The sequence below is a fragment of the Geotrypetes seraphini genome, chromosome 9 (assembly GCF_902459505.1).
Source record: "Geotrypetes seraphini chromosome 9, aGeoSer1.1, whole genome shotgun sequence".
Taxonomy (NCBI): domain Eukaryota; kingdom Metazoa; phylum Chordata; class Amphibia; order Gymnophiona; family Dermophiidae; genus Geotrypetes; species Geotrypetes seraphini.
In genome coordinates this window covers 21,922,876-21,945,339 of record NC_047092.1, presented here as the reverse complement: position 1 = coordinate 21,945,339, position 22,464 = coordinate 21,922,876, and the positions used below count along the sequence as shown (strand labels likewise).

Sequence of the window (22,464 nt, the reverse complement as noted above, 5' to 3'; positions counted from 1 at the left end):
AGCCCTTCAAGTTTGTTCAACAGCCTCCTATGAGGAACTGTATCAAAGGCTTTGCTGAAATCCAAATAAATTACATCTAGCATATGTCCTCGATCCAGCTCTCTGGTCACCCAATCAAAAAATTCAATCAGGTTCGTTTGAGGCCTTGATGTTTTTATCTTATTTTAGATTCTGCATAGATGTAGAATTTGTACATTTTGGGGCAAATTCTATAAACGGCGTCCCGATTGTAGACGGTGATAGGCGTCCTACCACTCACTGTCTAACTGGGATGCATTTTTTTTTTTTTTAACCTCCCGAGGCAGGCTGCCTACATTGGAAGCTCCTCCGGGAGCCTAGGAGGTGAACAAGCCCACCTAAACCCACCTAAGTCTAGGCGTGGGCAAAGTTTGGCATGGAAGTAGCCTTAGGCGGACCTAGGTGGCCTTACACGTCTCCCTAGGCCAGCGGGAGATGCGTACAATGTAAGTAGACACGCACGCTGAGCTTATCGCGGCAAGGGATCCCTGCTTTGATAAGTTTAGTGGCCACCCGTCCCCACCGAAGGATCACGGCAGGAGGGATGCCCAATCCCTCCTGCCAGAATCCTCCCACTTCTCCCATAGATCGCCGGCAGGAAGGATGCCCAGTCCCTCCAGCACAGCACCTCCACTCCCTAATGATCGCAGCAGGAGGGATGTCCAGTCTCTCCTGCCTGGCACCCCCACCCCTAACGATTGCAGCGGGAGGGATGCCCAATCACTCCCACTTCCCCCATAGATCGCCGGCAGGAAGGATGCCCAGTCCCTCCAGCACAGCACCTCCACCCCCTAATGATCGCAGCAGGAGGGATGTCCAGTCATTCCTGCCTGGCACCCCCACCCCTAACGATTGCAGCGGGAGGGATGCCCAATCACTCCCACTTCCCCCATAGATCGCCGGCAGGAGGGATGCCCAGTCACTCCTGCCGAACACCACCCCCACTCCCCTACTGGGCAGCCCAGCCCACCCCTGGAAATCCCCCCCCCCCCCGGACACTCCTCTAACCTTTGTTTGATGGCCTGCCGGGTCCTCCTTCCGTCTGGCCGGCAGGCCTGCACCTTCCTGGTGCACCGGGAGGGAACTAAGGCTTGATTGGCCCAGGCGCCTAAGGCCATGGGTGGGGCCTTATATGTTTAAACTATAGCTACTAGTTCCCCATCAGCAATTTACACATATTACACATCCAGTGGTTTAATTTTGCCCTGAACATATACTGCTATTTACATGGTCTAATTTTCCAGTTAGGTATGTGGTTACCAACACTGAATATCGCCAATGAGAGCAAAACTTCCAGGGCCACCCTCATACTGACTGGACAGTGCTGTGGTGGTCAGAGCAGATATTCAGGGACATTGTCCAGTTATGTGCCACTAAGTATTGGCACCCAGACAGCTCAGTGACCTTTTGTGCCCATTTAAACTACATTAGATATTGATCCCCTGATGGGGTTTTTTCTGTTCTTGTCCCACCCCAATCCATACCTCTATTTCATTCAGACTTATATAAATTTAATTGTAAGCAAATGCAAATTTAATTGGCTGTGTTATAGCCAACTAGGTTTTAGGCAAATTTTCAGATGCTGAAAATTCTGAATTTATCTAGGTATGACATAACTGGCTAATTTGGTGTAGACCCCCCAAAACCAAAAGTTTCCCCAAAGTTTTTTTGGCCACTTGTTTTTTACACCAGGACTTCCATTCCTTCCAACACAATCACTGTTCACAATATATCCTAGGAGCTATCTCCCACATGTATCACTTAACTCACCCTGTATCATGAGAGGAAGTCCAGTGTGGGTTAAAAAGATAAAAGCAAAACACTGGATGAAATGTAATAGTAGGGATTCCATCGCAATTTACAGTGCTTGCTATTCAGATATTGGTGTGGGCAGAAAATGGTTCCATTGCTCCAAGCAAGGATGACTAATGCTCAAAATTTCTGTATACCGTAGTGAGAATGATTGCAGTATAGGAGTTGTAGACCTATTTTTAACTCCTGGGTTATCCATATCTCTTCTCTGTAGGCACTTATTCCCCAGAACGCTCAGGGAAGTCAGCCTACTATTCTGCCCCCATGTATTCAATGGCTTCTCGGACAAAGGGCTTAAATGTTGATCAAAGCCCAGGTGAGAATCTTTTGTAATGACTACACCTCCGTTTAAAGCTCTGCAGTAGCGAGAAGACTCTGGTAAGAGCTTTTAGTAACAAATAAACCTTCAGTAATGACCACATCCCAGGTAAGACATTTCAAGCATTGAGATTGTGAATTGAGACATCAGGGCAGGATGAAGGCACAGACATAGAAACATGTGAGAAAGATAGAAAATGATGACAGATAAAAGAATATAGTTTTCTTTAGTAAATCAAACAAGCCAATAATGTATTTTCACCAAAGTGCATGCTGGCTGGAAAAAAGATATAAAAATGTTAAAGGGAAAGTGTATTAGGTTATGATTACCAGGGAGAGCTGTGTGGTGAATATTTTGAATTGGTACAAAAGGGGATTTTATTATTGAAGCAATTTTCATAACACAGCCCAATTTCAGTAGTTAAAACAAAATACAATACCATTACAGTATTAATTTAACTCTTAAGAAAACAATATTATCTTGTGCAATATTAACCTTGGCCACATACCTCCACCATTTAAAAATATTGTTTTAAATTCTGTACCAATAAAATATATTACTCTTAAAGAGAGTTTTATATTAAATAGATGTTAATTTGGGGAATGCACTGCCTATTTACAGCTTAGCTCTGTATACAGTGGTGCCTCACACAACGAACTTAATCCGTTCCAGGAGCAAGTTTGTTATGTGAAACGTTCGTTGTGTGAAACGCGTTTTCCCATAACAATACATGTTAAAAAAAATAATTTGTTCTGTAGCATAAAATATGCTAAGATGACATAAAAAAAGATAAATTTTTGGTTATTATTTTTATTTAGATACATCTAAAAACATAATTGTTTTTTAAAACAACACACATTTTTTAAATTTAAAGACAGACTAAGTAGAGTCTAATTTTACAGTGAGAGGGCAGAGTCTCAGCGGCAAAAACTGGGACTTAACTGTTCATTTTTTTTTTTTTTCTACCGTGTTTCCCCGATGATAAGACAGGGCCATCAAATAAGACAGCCCCCCCTTTTTAGAAAAAAATGTAAAATAAGGCACCCCCCCGCAAATAAGCCACCCACCGATACCTGCGCTTACCCGAATCGGGTGGTACGGTGGGTGACTCCGTGTGGTCCCTGGCACCCCCGACACGATCGGGGCAAGAGGGAGCTCAAGCCCTCTTGCCCCCCCGACTCCCCGACACGATCGGGGCAAGAGGGAGCTCAAGCCCTCTTGCCCCCCCCGCCCCCCCGACACGATCGGGGCAAGAGGGGGCTCAAGCCCTCTTGCCCCCCCCGACTCCCCGACACGATCGGGGCAAGAGGGAGCTCAAGCCCTCTTGCCCCCCCCCGACTCCCCGACACGATCGGGGCAAGAGGGAGCTCAAGCCCTCTTGCCCCCCCCCCCGACTCCCCGACACGATCGGGGCAAGAGGGAGCTCAAGCCCTCTTGCCCCCCCGACTCCCCGACACGATCGGGGCAAAAGGGAGCTCAAGCCCTCTTGCCCCCCCGACTCCCCGACACGATCGGGGCAAAAGGGAGCCCAAGCCCTCTTGCCCCGCCGATTCCCCAACTCCCCGACAATATCGGGCCAGGAGGGAGCCCAAGTCCTCCTGGCCACGGCGACCCCCTAACCCCACCCTGCACTACATTACAGGCAGGAGGGATCCCAGGCCCTCCTGCCCTCGACGCAAACCCCCCCTCCCCCCAACGACCGCCCCCCCCCAAGAACCTCCGACCGCCCCCCCAGCCGACCCGCGACCCCCCTGGCCGACCCCCACGACACCCCCAACCCCCTTCCCCGTACCTTTCTGTAGTTGGCCGGACAGACGGGAGCCAAACCCGCCTGTCCGGCAGGCAGCCATCGACGGAATGAGGCCGGATTGGCCCATCCGTCCCAAAGCTCCGCCTACTGGTGGGGCCTAAGGCGCCTGGGCCAATCAGAATAGGCCCGGGAGCCTTAGGTCCCTCCTGGGGGCAGGGCCTGAGGCACATGGTCGGGTTGGGCCCATGTGCCTCAGGCCCCGCCCCCAGGAGGGACCTAAGGCTCCCGGGCCTATTCTGATTGGCCCAGGCGCCTTAGGCCCCACCAGTAGGCGGAGCTTTGGGACGGATGGGCCAATCCGGCCTCATTCCGTCGTTGGCTGCCTGCCGGACAGGCGGGTTTGGCTCCCGTCTGTCCGGCCAACTACAGAAAGGTACGGGGAAGGGGGTTGGGGGTGTCGTGGGGGTCGGCCAGGGGGGTCGCGGGTCGGCTGGGGGGGCGGTCGGAGGTTCTTGGGGGGGGCGGTCGTTGGGGGGAGGGGGGGTTTGCGTCGAGGGCAGGAGGGCCTGGGATCCCTCCTGCCCGTAATGTAGTGCAGGGTGGGGTTAGGGGGTCGCCGTGGCCAGGAGGACTTGGGCTCCCTCCTGGCCCGATATTGTGTGGGGAGTTGGGGAATCGGCGGGGCAAGAGGGCTTGGGCTCCTTTTTGCCCCGATCGTGTCGGGGAGTCGGGGGGGGGCAAGAGGGAACCAGGCGGAGAGAGGGCAGTTAAGCGCAGTGCCTGCGCGGAAGGATGCAGCTCGGGCGACTTCGTTGTGTGAAACGAAGTTCGTTGTACGGATCAAGACATAAAGTTCGTTGTGCGCAGCGTTCGCTGTGCGAGGCGTCCGTTATGCGAGGCACCACTGTAATATTAAAGAACAGAAACTTAGAACATTTAAAGGCAAACTAGAGTTTTATTTCTACAGAGTAAATTTATTGATAAGATTAGACAGGCAATGCAGTAAAGGCAGTTACAATTTAGGATCTTTAAACAAGGGAAATGTGCCACAAGATAAAATATTACTAGAGAGCAGAGTTCTCCAGGAGCACATGCCATGTTGACTGTCCAGCGATGATCCCCAAGAGAGAGAGCATGGTGAATTTTCCTCTTTTTATGGATTCTAGGGGATTGAGGTCGGTAGGAAGGAAATGTCCAGTTCCAGAGGGGTCTGGCATAGAATCCAATCATAGCTCGGGGATTCAATTCAAAACTCTATCTTTTGCTAGATGCATGAAAGTTTCTGATTGAATTGTAATAGTATCTTTGCTAAGTATTGATAAGGTCAAAGACAGTCATTGTTTTGAAACTGCAGGTGAATGGTCATTCTTTCAGCCTTGAATGGTTTAAGTTCATGTCTTTTGTCTTGAAAGTTTCAGTGGTTTTTGTCTTCTCAGTTTTGAATGGCTTAAGTTCTCTGTCTTTTCTACTCCAACCTCTGTTTGCCACTGATACACCTTGTATTATGGCACAGTAAAGTTCTGTTTAACACTGATACCAACCCTAGCTGTCTTTTATCTTCTCTGAAAGGTGGTACACTTCTCTCTCGGTATTTGTGGGGGTTGGGTGCAGAGCTGGACCGCGAAGTGTGAAAAATCGCGAATAAGCTTTCGGCCAGCTCTGACCCACCCCCGCCTCATTCCAGACTTTCCCGCCTCCCTCCTTTCGGGGCAGGAGCAATCTTCCTATGCTCCTGCCCTGTGCAGATCACTCATAGCAAATGGCTGCCGTGAGATCCCGTAGTCTCTCGAGGCTACGATGGGAGCTCCCTGCAGCCATTTTCTATGGGTGATCTGCACGGGGCAGGAGCGTAGGAAGATCGCTCCTGCCCCGAAAGCTCGCTAGACCACCAGGTAAGGTCTGGGATGCTAGGAGGGAGGCAGGGAAGGTCCGGAATTAGCTTTTAAAAAAAAAAAAAAAAAAATTAAAAATCGCGAATAGCCAAATCTGCGGATACTGAAACCTCAGATTCGGAGGGAGAAGTGTACTTAACACCTTCTGAAGGCAGATGGCTAGAGTTACTCAGAGTTCCAAGTTGGGAAATACATTTTATTTCATATTTTATAATGCTAGATCCATCAAAAATTAATCATTTCATACTATTAACTTTTTTTTCCAGATACAGATTCATGCATGTCCTTCCTCCTCTCACATACCCTTTAGATCTTGATGCTTTTCCCCCTTCCCCCTCACCATTACCTGGAGACATCCAGAGAACCAATGTCCTTCTTTCCACAGGAGTCCAAATTTTTCCTTCTGATTCCGATACCATCTGATGCCTCCTCTTCTCCTATCTCCAGGACCAGCAGCATACATGCTTCCCAGCATGTTGGGGCCAAAGGTCGTGAATAAGAGCTCTGCTCCCAACTATTCTTTGATAGGACGCAGCAAGACTGGGGGCTTCCATGATGACCTACAGAAGGTGAGACTCTCGAGTGGCACATTCTATATAGCAGTCACTTATAATATATTTAGTCATCAGTATTACATAATTACTTTAATAAATAATGATCACGTATTCATTATTACAACTGCTTTTTCTTTTAATTTATTAATACTCATTTGGTTGGCTGAGCAATCATGCTTTATATTTGTTAGTTTGGTCTTCTGGTTGCATCATTAGTTTCCCCAGTTGGTCTCAAAGTGTTCTTTGGTAATCTTCCATCCAAATACAAGCCAGGCCCAACTCTACTTAACCATATACTAAGTGGAATAGAGCTGGGATTAGACGTGCTGAGGCCCAGGACAGAAATTAAGGAGGGAGCCCCAATTCCTCTCCTTCCTGCCCCTCCCCTGATTTACCCATCTACCAAATGCTCTCCCATCCAGCATCTTTCCCTTCTCCTCCCTCCCCCTCCCCACCCTCACCCCTGGGTCAACCACATGCTTTCCCATCCAGCATCCCTCACCTTCATTTAAAAATCAGCTACTCTAGGAGGACCTGTAGACCTGGATGTCCTTCCCTTCTCCCCACCCATTCCAAAGCCCCATGCACCTTTTAAACTGCCAAGGGATCACTGGCATGGCAATGATTTTCTAGCACCATTCATAGATTCCTTGGTATTGTTCTCCTGCCATGATCCACCCAAGTAGAAATAGGAAGTTTCATCAGAGGGGGGGCAGACCATAGCCAGGGAACAGTGCCGAGAAATCTATGAACAGCACTATAGAATTACTGCCTCCCTGGTGACCCTTTTGCAGTTTAAAAGGTAAGTAGGGCTTCAGGACGGGGTGGGGAGAAGGGAAGGACATCCCAGCCCACGGGGGTTCCCTGAGCTGTTGGGCCCAGAGCAGTTGCCCTGTTTTATAAGGGACTTGGGTGTGCAGAACAGCATGTCCCATATTTAAGTGGGTCTTATAAAATTATGTGGGGTACAAATATGTACAAAGTAGGGATATAAAATGTCTAAGGGGTAATTTTATAAGGAGGGCACTTAAATAACCTGAGTAGTGACATTTTGTGCACACAGAGGTGTATAAATGGCAATATTCTGGCTACATGCTTAGATATGATGTGACGTAATATGCACTGTGTATGTAAATTTTTTAAGGGTGTAAATCTCACACAACTGGTCATCAAAATAGTAGTAAAACTTATCCACTATTTTGTCTACAATCCTTATATATACAAATTCTTTATAGGATCCTCAGTGGCACCACTTAGAGCTCGTCATCAGGTCCCTTTTTCTTTTCTAAATCTTATTTGTCTGTTTAATTTTTACTTTTACTTTTGTTTATATTAACTTATTTTAAAGTGCTTTAAGCATATACAGTAAAACCTTGGTTTGTGAACATAATTCGTTCCAGAAGCATTCTTGTTATCCAAAGCACTCGTATATCAAAGTGAATTTCCCCATGGGAAATAATGGAAACTCAGACGATTCGTTCCACCACCCAAAAACTTTAATACAAAATACTATACGCACTTGTATTGCAAGACCTCGCTTATTTAGAACAATCACTACACTCCTGCAGCATCAGAGAGAAGAACCATCGGCGCAGTTGTGATGATGTGACGTGTGTATACAGTATGTACTCGTATTGCAAGACTTTGCTTGTTTAGATCAGTCACTACACTCTTACAGTGTCAGAGAGAGAAGAACCATCGGCTCAGTTGTGATGTGTGTATACTGTATGTACTTGTATCGCAAGACATTGCTTGTATATCAAGTTAAAATTTAATTAGATGTTTTGCTTGTCTTGCAAAACGCTTGCAAACCAAGTTACTTGCAATCCAAGGTTTTACTGTACTTAGTTTAGATCATGTGGTCTCTGGCTAGGGATTTGCAAGCCAACATGTTTCGCTTTCTCAGCTTTGTCAAGGCTTAACCCCTATGACAACAAAAGCCTTAGTTATTACTTATTCATTTCATAACATAAGAACATAAGAAACGCCTTCACCGGATCAGACCTAGGTCCATCTAGTCCGGCGATCCGCACACGCGGAGGCCCAGTTAGGTGCTCCTTGTTGGAGACCCAGATTTCCCGTATCCCCCGATATGATTTGCAAGAAGGTGTGCATCCAACTTGCGCTTGAAACCCTGAACACTAGTCTCTGCCACAAGCTCCTCTGGGAGAGCATTCCAAGCGCTCACCACTCGCTGTGTGAAGCAGAACTTCCTGACATTTGTCCTGAACCTGCTGCCACACAGTTTCAGGCTATGACCTCTTGTCTGTGTCACATCTGAAAATGTCAGTAATGCTTCTTCCTGGTCTATTATGTCAAATCCTTGTAATATTTTAAAAGTCTCTATCAAATCCCCTCTCAATCTTCTCTTTTCGAGGGTGAACAGTCCCAGTTTTCTGAGGCGTTCTTGGTAGCTCAAATTCTCCATACCTTTGACTAGTTTTGTGGCTCGCCTCTGCACCCTCTCCAGCAGAGTTATATCCTTCTTGAGGTATGGAGACCAGTGATGGACACAGTATTCTAAGTGTGGTCTGACCATTGCTCTGTAAAGTATAAACTTCCACTAAGCAACAATGTATCTGTTTTCATTCTTACCTAACTGTTATACCGCCAGAAGTTGTGACAACTAAGTCCTCAGATATGGCGGCGGCATTCTTTTTTCAGTTTTAAATAGAGCGAAAAGCCCAATCAACTGAACCCACGTCATCACGTAGCTCAGAATTCAAAGGCCCACCCCCTTTGTTCTCATAGAATGGTATACATAACTTCTTGAAAATCCTCCCCCCAAGCTTCGTGCTAGACCAAGGACCCCCACTCAAGCTCTGCGTTTAACCCATATGGAAATACTGTATTCAAAACATAAATCCAGCGTTGTTCTTTGTAGTTCAGAAAATCTTCACTATTGCCTCCCTCCCGCCCGCATTCCACACTATCAATTACTCGCCACTGTAACTGATCCAAATCATGCTGTAAACTCAAAAAATGCTCTACCAGAGGAGCTTGTAAGTTTTTTTATTTTATTTCATGATTTATGTTCGTTCAATCTTATGTGTATGGTCCGTGAGGTTCGGCCCACATAAACCAGATTACATGGACAAATTATAACATATATTACATTAGCTGACTGACAATTTGTATTAACTGTAGTTTTTATGATTTTCCCCGTCTGAGGGTCCATCCAAGAGTCGCCTTCGATGCTCATGGCACACCATTGACTGTGTCCACATTTAGTATGACTTCCAACCTTTTTTATTTTAAACTTTCCTAATTTCTGCTGGATCAAAACCTGTCCTATTATTTTGCCTCTTTTGAAGGCAAACATTGGAATTTCGCTAAAGGTTCATAGACAACGGCGCGAAAGACAAAGGCGCGCCCAGACAAATGAGCGCAGCGCGGAGGTGCGCGCCGCTCAAAAGTACTGTTTTTAGGGGCTCCGACGGGGGGTTTTGTTGGGGAACCCCCCCACTTTACTTAATAGACATTGCGCCGGTGTTATGGGGGGTTTGGGGGGTTGTAACCCTCCACATTTTACTGTAAACTTAACTTTTTCCCTAAAAACAGGGAAAAAGTGAAGTTTTCAGTAAAATGGGGGGGTTACAACCCCCCCCACCCCCCCACAACGCCCCCACAACACGGCACGATGTCTATTAAGTAACCCACGCCCCCCCCCGTCGGAGCCCTAAAAACATTAATTTTGAGCTGCGCGCGCCTCCACGCTGCGCTCAATTGTCTGGGTGCGCCTTTGTCCCGGCGCGCTTTTGACCTGACACCCTCACTAAATATGGTGTGTAGCTGTAATCCATGGCAGTATTTTTTAATCTGGGCTATAAGTTCTTTCGCTGTTATTGAATATGGTAGAACACAAATCAACTGATCCGAATTGCTCTTAGCATCTTTTTCGGCCAGTAGTAACTCTCTGTTAGCATATTTTGCCCTTGTATAAGCTCGTTGTATGTCTTTTGGAGAATACCCTCTAGTTCATTGTTTCCCAACCCTGCCCTGGAGGACCACCAGGTCAATCGGGCTTTCAGGCTAGCCCTAATGAATATGCATGGAGCAGATTTGCATGCCTATCACTTCCATTATATGCAAATCTCTCTCATGCATATTCATTAGGGCTAGCCTGAAAACCCGATTGGCCTGGTGGTCCTCCAGGACAGGGTTGGGAACCACTGCTCTAGCTTTAAAATGCAGTTTCAATTTATCAGCTGCTTCTTTAAAATCTCTCTGATCAGATGACATCCTACGTAATCTCAAAAACTGGCTAACTGGAAGATTGAACTTTAAATGGTATGGATGATGGCTGGAGAAATGCAATAGAGTGTTCCAAGCTACTGATTTCCTAAATAATTGAGTTTTTAAACAGAATTCTTCCTTCATTATTATCCGATCTAAAAATTCTATTCTTTCTGTATTATAAGAAGGAATAAACTGTAGGTAAGGGGCAGCATCGCCTATGCTCCACCCTTGTAAATGCCCCCCCCCCCCTCCGCATTTACACCCTGTGCCATTTATGCGCAAATGCTCTTGGTCTCTTTGCTGCTCCTTACTCACACGCATACCCTTACCCTTGAAAGATCTGGTATTTTGTACATTTGCAAATGCAAGTGGCATAGACGTGCTGGTACCAAGTTTCAGAACTGCCCTTCACATGCGTGATGGATCCTGGGAGTGGAGAACGGGAGGCATGGGGTATAGGATTGACATTTAATCCTGTATATTATAAAATATGCCCATCTGCATCTATCCTTTCCAGCACATAGCTGTCTCAAAGCAGGTGTGAAAGGGTGGGCCCACTCTCCCTAAGTTTAGGGGGGCACATAGGGATGTACCGTATTTGCCGGCGTATAAGACGACTGGGCGTATAAGACGACCCCCCAACTTTTAGTTAAAATATAGAGTTTTGTTATATACTCGCCGTATAAGACTACCCCTTCTTCCGCACACCTTCTCTACCGCCCCGGGTGCAGCACAGCCGGCCAGGTCCCCTTACTTTTGTGGCACTTCCCCGACCGACCGACAACAGCATTAGAGAGCTGCACGGGGACGCCCCTAGGGTCGCGGGGATCCTGTGGGGACGCCCCCTAGGGTCGCGGGGATCCCATGGGGACGCCTCCGAGGGTCGCGGGGCTCCTGCGGGGCTGGATGCTCAGTCTTCTGGATGTACGCTGCTCTTCTTCTCCCTACCTTCTCTGCTTGCAGCACAGAGCCGAACGGAAGTCTTCCCGACGTCAGCGCTGACGTTGGAGGGGAGGGAGGGCTTAAACAAAGTTTAAACAAAGCCCTCCCTCCCTCCGACGTCAGCGCTGACGTCGGGAAGACTTCCGTTCGGCTCTGTGCTGCAGGCAGGGCAGATAAGGAGAAGGAGAGTAGCCTCGCGGTACCAAGAGAGAGGGGCGGCCGCCCCGCCCCGGTTGCAGCACAGCCGGCCAGGTTCCCTTACTTTTGTGGCACTTCCCCGACCGACCGATAACAGCCCGGGTCCGACAATCCTCCCTGCCCTGTAGCCGCGAATCTAAATTACCTTCTTACAGCAGCTGTAAGAAGGTAATTTAGATTCGCGGTTAAGGGCAGGGAGGTTTGTTGGACCCGGGCTATTATCGGTCGGTCGGGGAAGTGCCACAAAAGTAAGGGAACCTGGCCGGCTGTGCATGCAACAAGGGCATGTAAACAGTACCCGGCGTATAAGACGACCCCCGACTTTGGGGAGGATTTTAAGGTACTAAAAAGTCGTCTTATACGCCGGCAAATACGGTATGTTACCTTTAGGAAACAAACTTTAAAAAAAGCAAAAATACTAATAAGGGAGTGGAATAAATTGTAATGATTGTGCTGGCTTTATGCCCCCAGGGATAATGGAACAACCAAATATTTCCGAATCTCTGGCAAAATGACAGCAATAAATTTGCTCACTCACTGTTGCAAATAAATTTAAATGCAATTAAGGGACAGGACACTTTTGAACCTGTAGTAATTATCAAAGGGAAAATATGCGCAAGCATTCCTTTTGGAAATTAGGTACACAGGCTTTAAACCCAGGCAAAAGGTTGAAAATTGTCTTTGCGAAAACATCGTTGGCTTGGCTACAGATGCCCTCTTTCTATGTCTTTCATTCTTCAGACACCAGGCCCTGGAACTTACCGTATAGTGGAGCCTGGAGTGTATAAATACAGACCTCCACACTACAGCATGACAGCACGCACTTTCCTGCCAGGTGACACTACCCAGAAACCAGGACCAGGAGCGCACAGCCCAGAGAAGGTAAGAAATGGGGGAGGGGGGAAGGGATGGGTAGAGAACAGAGAAAGAGAATGGATGGATGAGAAAAAAAAAGGGGAAGAAGTGTTGTGAATTAAGGAAAGGGATACAGATGAAATGAGATAGACTAGAGAGAAACAAGAAGAGAGATAGATAGGACAGTTGAAGGGAGAAAGATAGGTGGCCAAAAAAAAAAATGAAATAAGATGGAAAATGTGAGTGAAAAGAGAGAACTTAATTGTAGCAGGGAAACCCAGTAAGATGGGTAGGAGTAAAGGAAAAGGACCAGTCGCTTGAGCAAAAACCCTTCTCTCTGCCCCGATCTCCTGCTTCTCCTGCTCTCTGCACTGACTCCGGGTTTTTAACCCGTGGTGCAGCCCCACTTTCAACCCATGGGTTAAAACCACGGGCTAGCGAAAGTTTCCAGCTCTTAACAAAAAAAAAAAAAAAGTTTTAAGCTCATGCGTCAGGATCGCTGGAGAGCGATCTGTGCGGTTGTTGGGGATGGGGGGTGGGTGTTTTTACGATCGCCCTCATTTGCATGAGGGCACTTCATGAATCAGCCCCTCGGCCACGGATCGTATCCGATCTGTGACCTTAGTTCATCTAGCCCAGTGGTCTCAAACTCGCGGCCCAGGGGCCACATGCGGCCCGCCAGGTACAATTTTGAGGCCCTCGGTATGTTTATTATAATCACAAAAGTAAATTAAAACCGTTTCTTGATCATATGTCTCTTTAGCTCTAAATTACAATATTATTATTAAGACTTAGCCAAAAAGAAAGATTTATAAACTATAAAGAGTTTTACCTCATGCAAAATTGTCATTTCTTTAATAAGACATTAACTAATTTTTCTGAGGCCCTCCGAGTGCCTACAAATTCAAAATGTGGCCCTGCAAAAGGTTTGAGTTGGAAACCATAGATCTAGCCCTAACATATTAGACCATAGAGTGATCTTAGAGTGAACTTCAAAAACTCGAAACAAAATAAAGGACTTATTTGCCCCAGGGGTCCACTTCAAACAGCTTGTTTGTAGGAAGGTAACAAGGATACCGGTGTTCTTATTACATTAACTTCTCTTGTGCAGGGAAAAAGTTCAAACAACTTAGCGAGTTCCCAACAGGGCCCCTGTTTCGCTAACCAAACACTTCATCAGGGGATAATGCTAAAAAACTAAAACAATGCTCATCCATTTTGCCACCCTTTTGGGAAATTGCAGGGGCTCATTTACAACTCTTTTTTCTTTGAATGCTGTTTATATTATTGAGCATTCTATTGTATAAGACTTTTTTGTCACCTGTAATTAGTGGCCATTTTTCTTGGCGTTACATGATGACTGATATACTTTCTCCTGTTGATATATGATGTGCATATTCTTTACTATCATATAATACCATTTATTTTTTAGGTGGTTATAAACAAGCACCAGGCTCCGAATTTCTCATTTGGAATCAAGCATTCGGATTACCTGGCCCCTCTCATTGTGGATGTGGTAGATTAGCTAAGAAATGCACCCTCACATCTCAGAAGTCCAAGTCAGATGCTGCAGTTGACTTCATTGACCTCAAGATATTAGAGAGAAGGGTGGGGCAAAGGCAAAAGAATAATGGGTGGTTTCTTTTAAACTTTCTTTTTCTGTCCAGCTCTATACTCTGTTGACTTTTTCCTTTCATTTCTTTGAGCCTTTTCTCTTATAAAGAACACTCTGGGATCTATCCTGGTAATCAGATGCTCCCGTGTGCTATATAGCCTTTGGTCTGCTGGGTCCATTGCTAAGGAATCCTGAACCAGAAATGCGCATTTGTGTCGTGCATGCTACTGGAAGCAGGTGACCAAGATAACTCATGCCAAAAATGTCAAAGCATTCTGGGATTTGTAGTTCTAGCTTTCCTCTTAGGTCAGAAAGGCTGCAGACTCAGAATAATTTGTGATTAAAGTTTAACATGGACAAATAATTTGACCTCTCCCCCAAAGTAGCATTGGGTAGATGAAGTTACTTAGAGTGCCAAGGATTGAAGGGGCAGTAGGAAACCAAGATTAGCTAATCTATGTACAGTATTGCCAGTAGGACACAGGGTATGTTATGTCCTTGTGGAGAACTGGTAGAATCTGAAGATTAGCCAAATACAGGAAGGCTCCAATTTACACATACAGATATCAATGTTAGAGAAATTACTGATATAATGTGCAGCTGTGTCATATGAGAAGGAATGAAACGTGAAAGACTAGCAATGTGAATCTGAGAATAGAAATCGCTGAAGTTTAACAGGACCGCTCTCCCTATCCTTTCCTACCAACTCACCACACCTGGCTATTGTCGCTTCTTTAAACCGAGATCTCATGAAACTAGTATCAATGCACTCTCATCTTACTCCTTCTCATCAGTCTATCAGGTGTGTGGCTTCCCTTGTTCTTCTCCTTCTGCTCTCTTCAGAAGCTATCATGAACGGTCTCCACTTTGATTTTGCCCCATCTGCCTTTCATGAAGGGATCAGTCATATGTAGCCTTTGTGGTAAGCCCTTCCCATAAGGCTGTCAACAGGGATTTATCAAATGTAGTCTCTGTCCTTAATTACTCCCTGCTAACTCTCTTCAGAAAAAAATTCATGGGCAGCCTCTCGTCATAGGCATCTCTACCTGTCATCAAGACGCTGTCATGCACTGTCTCATGCTCTTTTAACTAAGGCTCTTCTCAGGCATGGCATCTGGCCTTCCTCCTGCTCATGTGCCTCTTTTCAGAGATTATCATGTATGGTATGTCACTTCTCTTTCCCATAGAGCTCTCATCCAACAAGGTTTCTCGCCTAAGCCACTCTTAAAGCCACCTTTGTTTTCATTAATAATAATAATAATAATAACTTTATTTTTGTATACCGCCATACCCCGAAGACTAGGCGGTTCACATTAGTTAGACAGAGATTACAAGTGGTTACATATCAAATTGATCATAGAGTTGCAAACAGCAAGGAGAGAGTAGTTACAAGTGGTTACATATCAAATTGATCATAGAGTTGCAAACAGCAAGGAGAGAAGTAGGGGGGAGAGGAGGGAGACGGGGGAGGGGAGTAGATCAGAAGGGGGGGAGGAGGAGGATTGAAAAGGGGCATTAAGGGTCTTGGTCTCGGAATAGGTGAGTTTTGAGTAATTTTCTAAAGTCGAGGTAGTTGTAGGCCTTGAGGACCATTTGGGCTAGCCAAGGGTTTAGTTTGGTGGCTTGGAAGGCGTAGGTTTTGTTAAGGAATTTTTTTGAGTGGCATAGTTTTAGGGAGGAGAAGGCGAAGAGTTGAATTTTACAGGAGTTCTTATAGTTGTGGTTAAGGGTGAAGTGAGGGGTGATGTAGCTTGGGGATAAACCAAATATTGTTTTGTAGCAAAAACAGGCGAATTTGAATATGATTCTGGATTCTAGTGGGGGCCAGTGGAGTTTGTGGTAGAAAGGGGTGATATGGTCCCATTTTTTCAGGTCTGTATTGGACAATGGGGCCCTTAATCAAAAAATCATAGACGTCCAAAAAGCATCCTAAATCAGCACTTGGACATCCTAATCGCCAGGACATCTAGCAAGATGTTCCAGCCTCTGTACGTTCAGAGCATGAGATGGACGTGGTGGAGGTGTGTTATAGGAGGACTTTGCTCAGTCTAATAGGCAGAGTAGATATAGACGTCTTGCAGCGATAACGAAACATTTTGCAAGACATCCTGGATGGAACTTATATGTTTGGAACTAGAACTGTTTTAGAAAGGTCTAAGTGCCCTCTTCCACCACACAAAATGAGAACAAAATGGTACATACCTGTGTCTAAAACAGCAGCATCTGGTATGGGGGAAGCCTAGTAGAGGTGCACACAGATGTCTTAAGTAGCCTGGGGGAGGGGGGGGCGCTAGTGAACCATAGAGAAGAGGACCAAGGCCCATAAGCCACTCAAACCAAATGTGAGCCCCCAAAACCCTACTCTACTGCCATATAGGTGCTACCTGTAGCCATAAGGGCTATTAGTGTTGTACACAGGTGGGTATAGTATATTACATTACATTAGGGACTTCTATTCCGCCTATACCTTGCAGTTCAAGGCGGATTACAAAAGAGCTACCTGGACATTTCCAGTGAAGTTACAACAGTTTGGGGGGTTGGTTTGTTTTTTTGTTACAAGGGAGGAGAGGTACCTGGATTAATTCCGGAAGAACTTGCAAATTGGATATTAAATTGACTGTACGTTACTGTGTGATATAACAAATAGATTACAGTTAGAGTACAAATAAGATTACGTTACATTTCAGGGATCTGAATACTTGGTTGGTGTTTTGGGGAGGAAGAGATTATTTAAGTGGAGGTTTTGGGGGATAATTTATCTAGGAGGAGGGGGAAGGGTTGGGTTAAGATATCTGGATAAATTTTTTGAAAAGTAGGGTTTTGATTTCTTTTTGAAAAGTTTTGAAGTCGCCCGTTGCCGTCAACAGGTTGGAGATGGAGTGGTTAAGTTTTGCTGCTTGCGTTTGGAGGGGCTCACCATAACCTATAAGGGAATACTGGAGAGATGTTTATCTGGCATCCTTTTTGTAAAGTTCACAGCAGTGCCCTCTAAGGTTCCCCACTGCTCTGTTGCCATATCTGGGTGGCTAGGCCATTACAGGACTGGCCCCTCTCACATCTAAATGTTCTAGGTGTTTGGGACTTGGACAAAATTTTGTTCGAAAATGTGGCATAAAGATGGTCTGGGTGTCCCAATGGCCTGGACATCCAGAAAGAGGACTTTCAAAAAATATATATTTCTAGATGTATGGTGGTTTGCTTTTCGAAAATAGGTATTTTCTTACTACTGACTTTGGATGTCTTGCGCCATATGTCCAAATCGGGCCTAGGCGTATGTTTTGAAAATTCCCCTCCATGGCATAAGATAAGCCAGGCTGAGTCAGACCAAGGTCTATCCAGCCCAGCATCTTGTTTTAATAGTGTCCAGTTCAGGAAACAAGTATCTGACACATCCCCAAAGTAGATCTACATAGTAGCATAGTAGATGACGGCAGATAAAGACCCGAATGGTCCATCCAGTCTGCCCAACCTGATTCAATCTAAAAATTTGTTGGGCTTTATTTCTTCTTCTTCTTAGCAATTTTTGGGCAAGAATCCAAAGCTCTGCCTGGTACTGTTCTTAGGTACCAACTACCGAAGTCTCCGTCAAAGCTCACTCCAGTCCATCTACATCCTCCCAGCCATTGAAGCTCTCATAGATCATTTCCAGGGATGAGCAATTTTTCACCCAAGATTAACTGGCTAATATTTTAATGGAATTTTCCTCTGGGAACTTGTCCAAACGTCTTTTGAATCTCGCTGTTAGTTTCATGGAGTGTCTTTTTATCTTAGTGTTGTGTGAAAAGTTAAATAACTATTCCTAGTCAACTGTTCCAACCCATTCATGATTTTATAAATGCCATAGCCGATCTGTTGTTTCTTCAAAACCGAAGAACCCTATCCTATTTAAGAGGTGTTACATCCCCTTTATCATTATTGTGGGTTTTTTCTGAACTTGAACCTTTTCTAACTCCACTGTATCCTTTTTTGAGATAAGGTCATCAGAACTGCATACAATACGAACGTAAGGAAGTTCTTCACCCAGAGAGTGGTAGAAAACTGGAACGCTCTTCCAGAGGCTGATACAGGGGAAAACGTCCTCCAGGGATTCAAGACAAAGTTAGACAAGTTCCTGCTGAACTGGAACGTTCTCAGGTAGGGCTAGTCTCAGTTAGGGCGCTGGTCTTTGACCAGAGGGTCGCCGCATGAGCGGACTGCTGGGCACGATGGACCACTGGTCTGACCCAGCAGCGGCAGTTCTTATGTTCTTATACCCAAGTTGCAGGAGCACCTGAGACTTATACAGAGGCTCAAGGATATTTTTTATTCATTTTCAAATAATCCTTACATTCTTCTCACTTTTGTAGCAGCCACAACAAATTAGGATGAAAATTGCCAACATCTTTCATTTAATGACGAGGAAATTTCATTATTTTGCACTTATGCACAATGCAGTTATCTATAGAAGCCATATTTTCAAGATTATTGAGGGTGCTAATCTAACAGGAATCACCTGTCCTTGGACATAATCAAGGCGATTTTTCAATATTGGGGGTGCTTGTTTTGTTCTATTTCTATCATTTAAATTTCTCCAGAATTCTACTGTTCAACGGCTCCCCCTTCTGCTTCTATTCCTTTCTCTCCTCTCTTCTACCTTCCAAAGTATTTAGATCAATGCTGTCTTGTTAAAATGTTTATTTTATTTTTATTTTTCCTCTAACTCTACTTTTCACTTCTCTATTACCCTCCAGGTACTTTAGTTAGATTGTGAGCTTTCGGGACAGTAAGGGAATTTTTCAAGTACCTTTCTTATTTCTAATCTTAATGTATATTTTCTGTAAACCGCTTAGAACCTAACGGATGTAGCGGTATATAAGAAATAAATTACATTACATTAAGGTACCCACAGAGCTGGCTCCAATGCAATAACGAGCATCTATTCCGATGGCATTAACTGCACTGCATTATATGCTGCTTTAATCATTGACACAACATAGTAAACAGGCCCTGTGTGCATCACAAAAAGTATAGACTTGTTTCATCAGTGATACATCAGTTTCTGTTTCCTCCTTTTACCGCCATTTGAAACAAAAGGCTTTAACATGAGGATTATTGTACATAAATTGTGTTGGGTTTTTTTCAAAATGGACACAAGTGTGGTGTGCTGGCTTTCTAACAATCAAAGACTCCCGAGGAAGGTACTTTTTGAAGTACCGAAATGCTGACCGTGTCGATCTGCCAATAAAGATCCCATTTGGAACATAAAAATTGCCCTACTGGGACAGACCGAAGGTCTATCAAGCCCAGTATCCTGTTTCCAAAAGTGGCCAACCCAGATCCTAAGTTCCTAGCTAGATCCCAAGTAATAAAACAGATTTTATGCTGCTCACCCTAGGAATAAGCAGTGGATTTCCCCAAGCCATCTCAATAATGGCCTATGGACTTCTCTTTTAGGAAATTATCCAAACCCTGCTAAGTTAACTTATTTCTCACCAAAATACCTCTCTCCCCACTTCACTATGAAGTGCTCCAACAAGAAATCCCGCAGAATTCAGCTGTTTGCCTTCCCCTCCATAAAATTAGTTCAGCTCAAAAGATTCCTCGACAAAACCTTCGCCTTCCAGGCGGCTAAGCTGAGCCCTTGGCTAGCCCAAATGATGCTCAAGGCCCTGACCTACCTCGACTTCAGAAAACTTCTCAAAACATACCCATTCCGCGAACAGGACCCTTAACCCTCATTCCCCTGCCCCCCCTCCCCTCCTTTGGTTCTCTCTCCCTCCCTCTTTCCTTCCAATCCAACCTTGTCGCTGCCTGTAACTGATAAATTTCTGCTAAAATGTTCCAACATTTCCTTCCTCGTTGCTTGTAATTCCGACAAAATGTTGTAAATCCGTGTTCAGATCGGATCTTAATTAATTTGATGTGAACCGCCTAGAGCTCATTGGGTATGGCGGTATACAAGAACATAATAATAATAATAATTTCATCACATTTTCCGGCAACTAATTCCAGAGTTTAATTACACGTTGTGTAAAGAAATATTTTCTCTGGTTTGTTTGAAATCCACTACTTAGTAGCTTCATCGCATGCCTCCCAAGTCCTAGTATTTTTGGAAAGAGTAAACAAGGGATTCACATCTACCCTTTCCACGCCACTCGGCATTTTATAGACCTCTATCATATCACCCCTGAGCCGTCTCTTCTCCAAGCTGAAGAGGCCTAAGCGCTTTAGCCTTTCCTCATAGGGAAGTCATCCCAGCCCTTTTACAATTTTAGTCGCCCTTCTCATATTCTCCCACTATTTGTATTCACATCAGCTACTATCCCAGATTCTGCTGATTTTTTGCCTCCTACGAACAGTAAACTTCCCAGTGAGATGTCCCTTCCTGTCATTTCCTGAACCCCTTGTCCTGGATGAGATCCACCGACTGACAAGTCTGAATAAACTAGTGAGCTACTGATTTCAGTAGTGAGTTGTCACTAGGGCCGAAGCATGGACAAGCACCACATATTCACTTGAGTTCAGAGGTGTTTCCCACCCAGAACCTCCCTCACCCCAGATCTCTCTCCCCATTGGGTCCCTGTGCTCTCAGTGGCAGCTTCTACCTCACTTCTTTCTTTCACATAGTCCTAAGTGTGTCCACTTTTCATTCCTTCTCATACTTAATGCACTATAATTTTTAAGTGTTTCATTAGGGTGCTATTATTCAGAGAGTATTTTATCATATGATCAAATCATGATACTTTTGATGACTACGAATGTGCATTTGTTTCAAATGGAATGGGAAATTGTAATAAAGTTTCCCATTTTCTTTCAAATCATTTTAAGAAATGCAAAGTTTTGATAATTTTTGTTCATGTCATTTAATATATACAGTAAGACCACCATCACTGTGAAAACAAAAGCCAAAACGCGTGAGGATGGTGCCATTTTGTATGACAGAAATTTTAAAAGGCCTCAGTCTACAGGCACCATTTGTAATTTAGCAATGGCAGAGCAGGAATGACAAGGGATTGTGCCCGTTAGGGCCAGCCCCACCACTGAATGACATGATCCCCCATTGCAACCATATGTGACTCACATCCTCACATCCAGCCCTAGCTTTTGTCCTGCAAAGATTCTCATTAGGATGAGATGGGGGGGCTGAAGCTAACAGGATTGGGAAAAGGGTGTTTTTTTAAAGCAATGGTAGGGAATTGAAAAATGAACAATAAGGAAAACAAATTTTGAGAAATCGCCTATGCACACCCCTAGTGATTAAATATAAAAACTTGTGTCTTGCTCCCTGCTCCAGTGTCCCCAATTATGTATGAACCTGCTCTGAAGTTTTGTAACTAAATCATGTGAATAAAGTCTCATCATTTGCAGTTGTGTGTCTCTCAGCCATTCTCAGTGCCATGCGTGTGTATCATTTAATACGCAGACTGAACCAATCAGTGCCTTTCCAAACACCACAGGTCACCACTTGTGTGTCATGCTCTGCCAACACTTATGTTTAAATGTGTTTATTCAATTTCAACGTGCAGAAAACAGCAACAATCATAGAAAAAACAATGCAGAATACCGACATATTTGCACAAAATCCAAATCGCCCCACCCAACCCCTCACCACCCCCCAACAAAAACCCAAACAGAAAATCCCTGGGGAGAGAAAAAAAAAAAAGTGCAGAATAAATCAATTATGAGTTCAAGAGTCTATTCCGGGCCACCGAGGTAAGGGTCATCCAAAAACGCTCCCAAATCACAGTAAATCTGTGCCCCGGTCCCGAGTCGAGATCAATGAAATGTCTACGTTCCAAGGAGGCCTGGACGATCATCAATGATTTCCATTGACTGTAAGTCGGGGCATCGCTAGCCAGCCACTGTATTAGTATAGCCTTTTTACCAAGTAATATAGCTCGAGCCAAAAAGGCTGAAAGGCCTTTAGGTTTTGGAGAGACAACATCATAGTGTCCAAAAAGCGCTCTGCCAACACTTAAAGATCTATTTACTAAACTGCATTAGGTGTTAACATGAGTTTAAAAAAAACCATTTAGGGGCTTATTTTCTAAGCACTTAAGACACACAAAATACCGTAGAAATCTATGGTCTAAGTGCTTTGAAAATGAGCCTCTTAATGTGCAACATTAACTGCTGCATTAAACACCTAACATAGGGGTCATTTTATTAAGGTATGCTAACCAATTTAGCACATGCTAAATGCTATGGCATACATTATAGTCTATGGGCACCTTAGTATTTAGCGTGCGCTAAATCAGTTAGTACACCTTAATAAAAGGGCCCCATAGGAA

At 44.8% G+C, this 22,464-nt stretch overlaps 1 protein-coding gene across 2 annotated transcripts in view; it reads left to right on the top strand.

Annotated features, from left to right (window-relative positions):
* Positions 1–15,561, top strand: part of ODF3B (outer dense fiber of sperm tails 3B) — a 47,545-nt gene extending 31,984 nt beyond the window's left edge. For both annotated transcript variants that reach the window (XM_033957641.1, XM_033957642.1), the window contains 4 exons: positions 2,045–2,146; positions 6,239–6,360; positions 12,466–12,606; positions 14,012–15,561. In XM_033957641.1, the coding sequence (XP_033813532.1) occupies positions 2,045–2,146; positions 6,239–6,360; positions 12,466–12,606; positions 14,012–14,104 (458 nt within the window). In that variant the 3' untranslated portion in view covers positions 14,105–15,561. The remainder of the gene's footprint in view (positions 1–2,044; positions 2,147–6,238; positions 6,361–12,465; positions 12,607–14,011) is intronic.
* Positions 15,562–22,464: the final 6,903 nt, after the last annotated feature.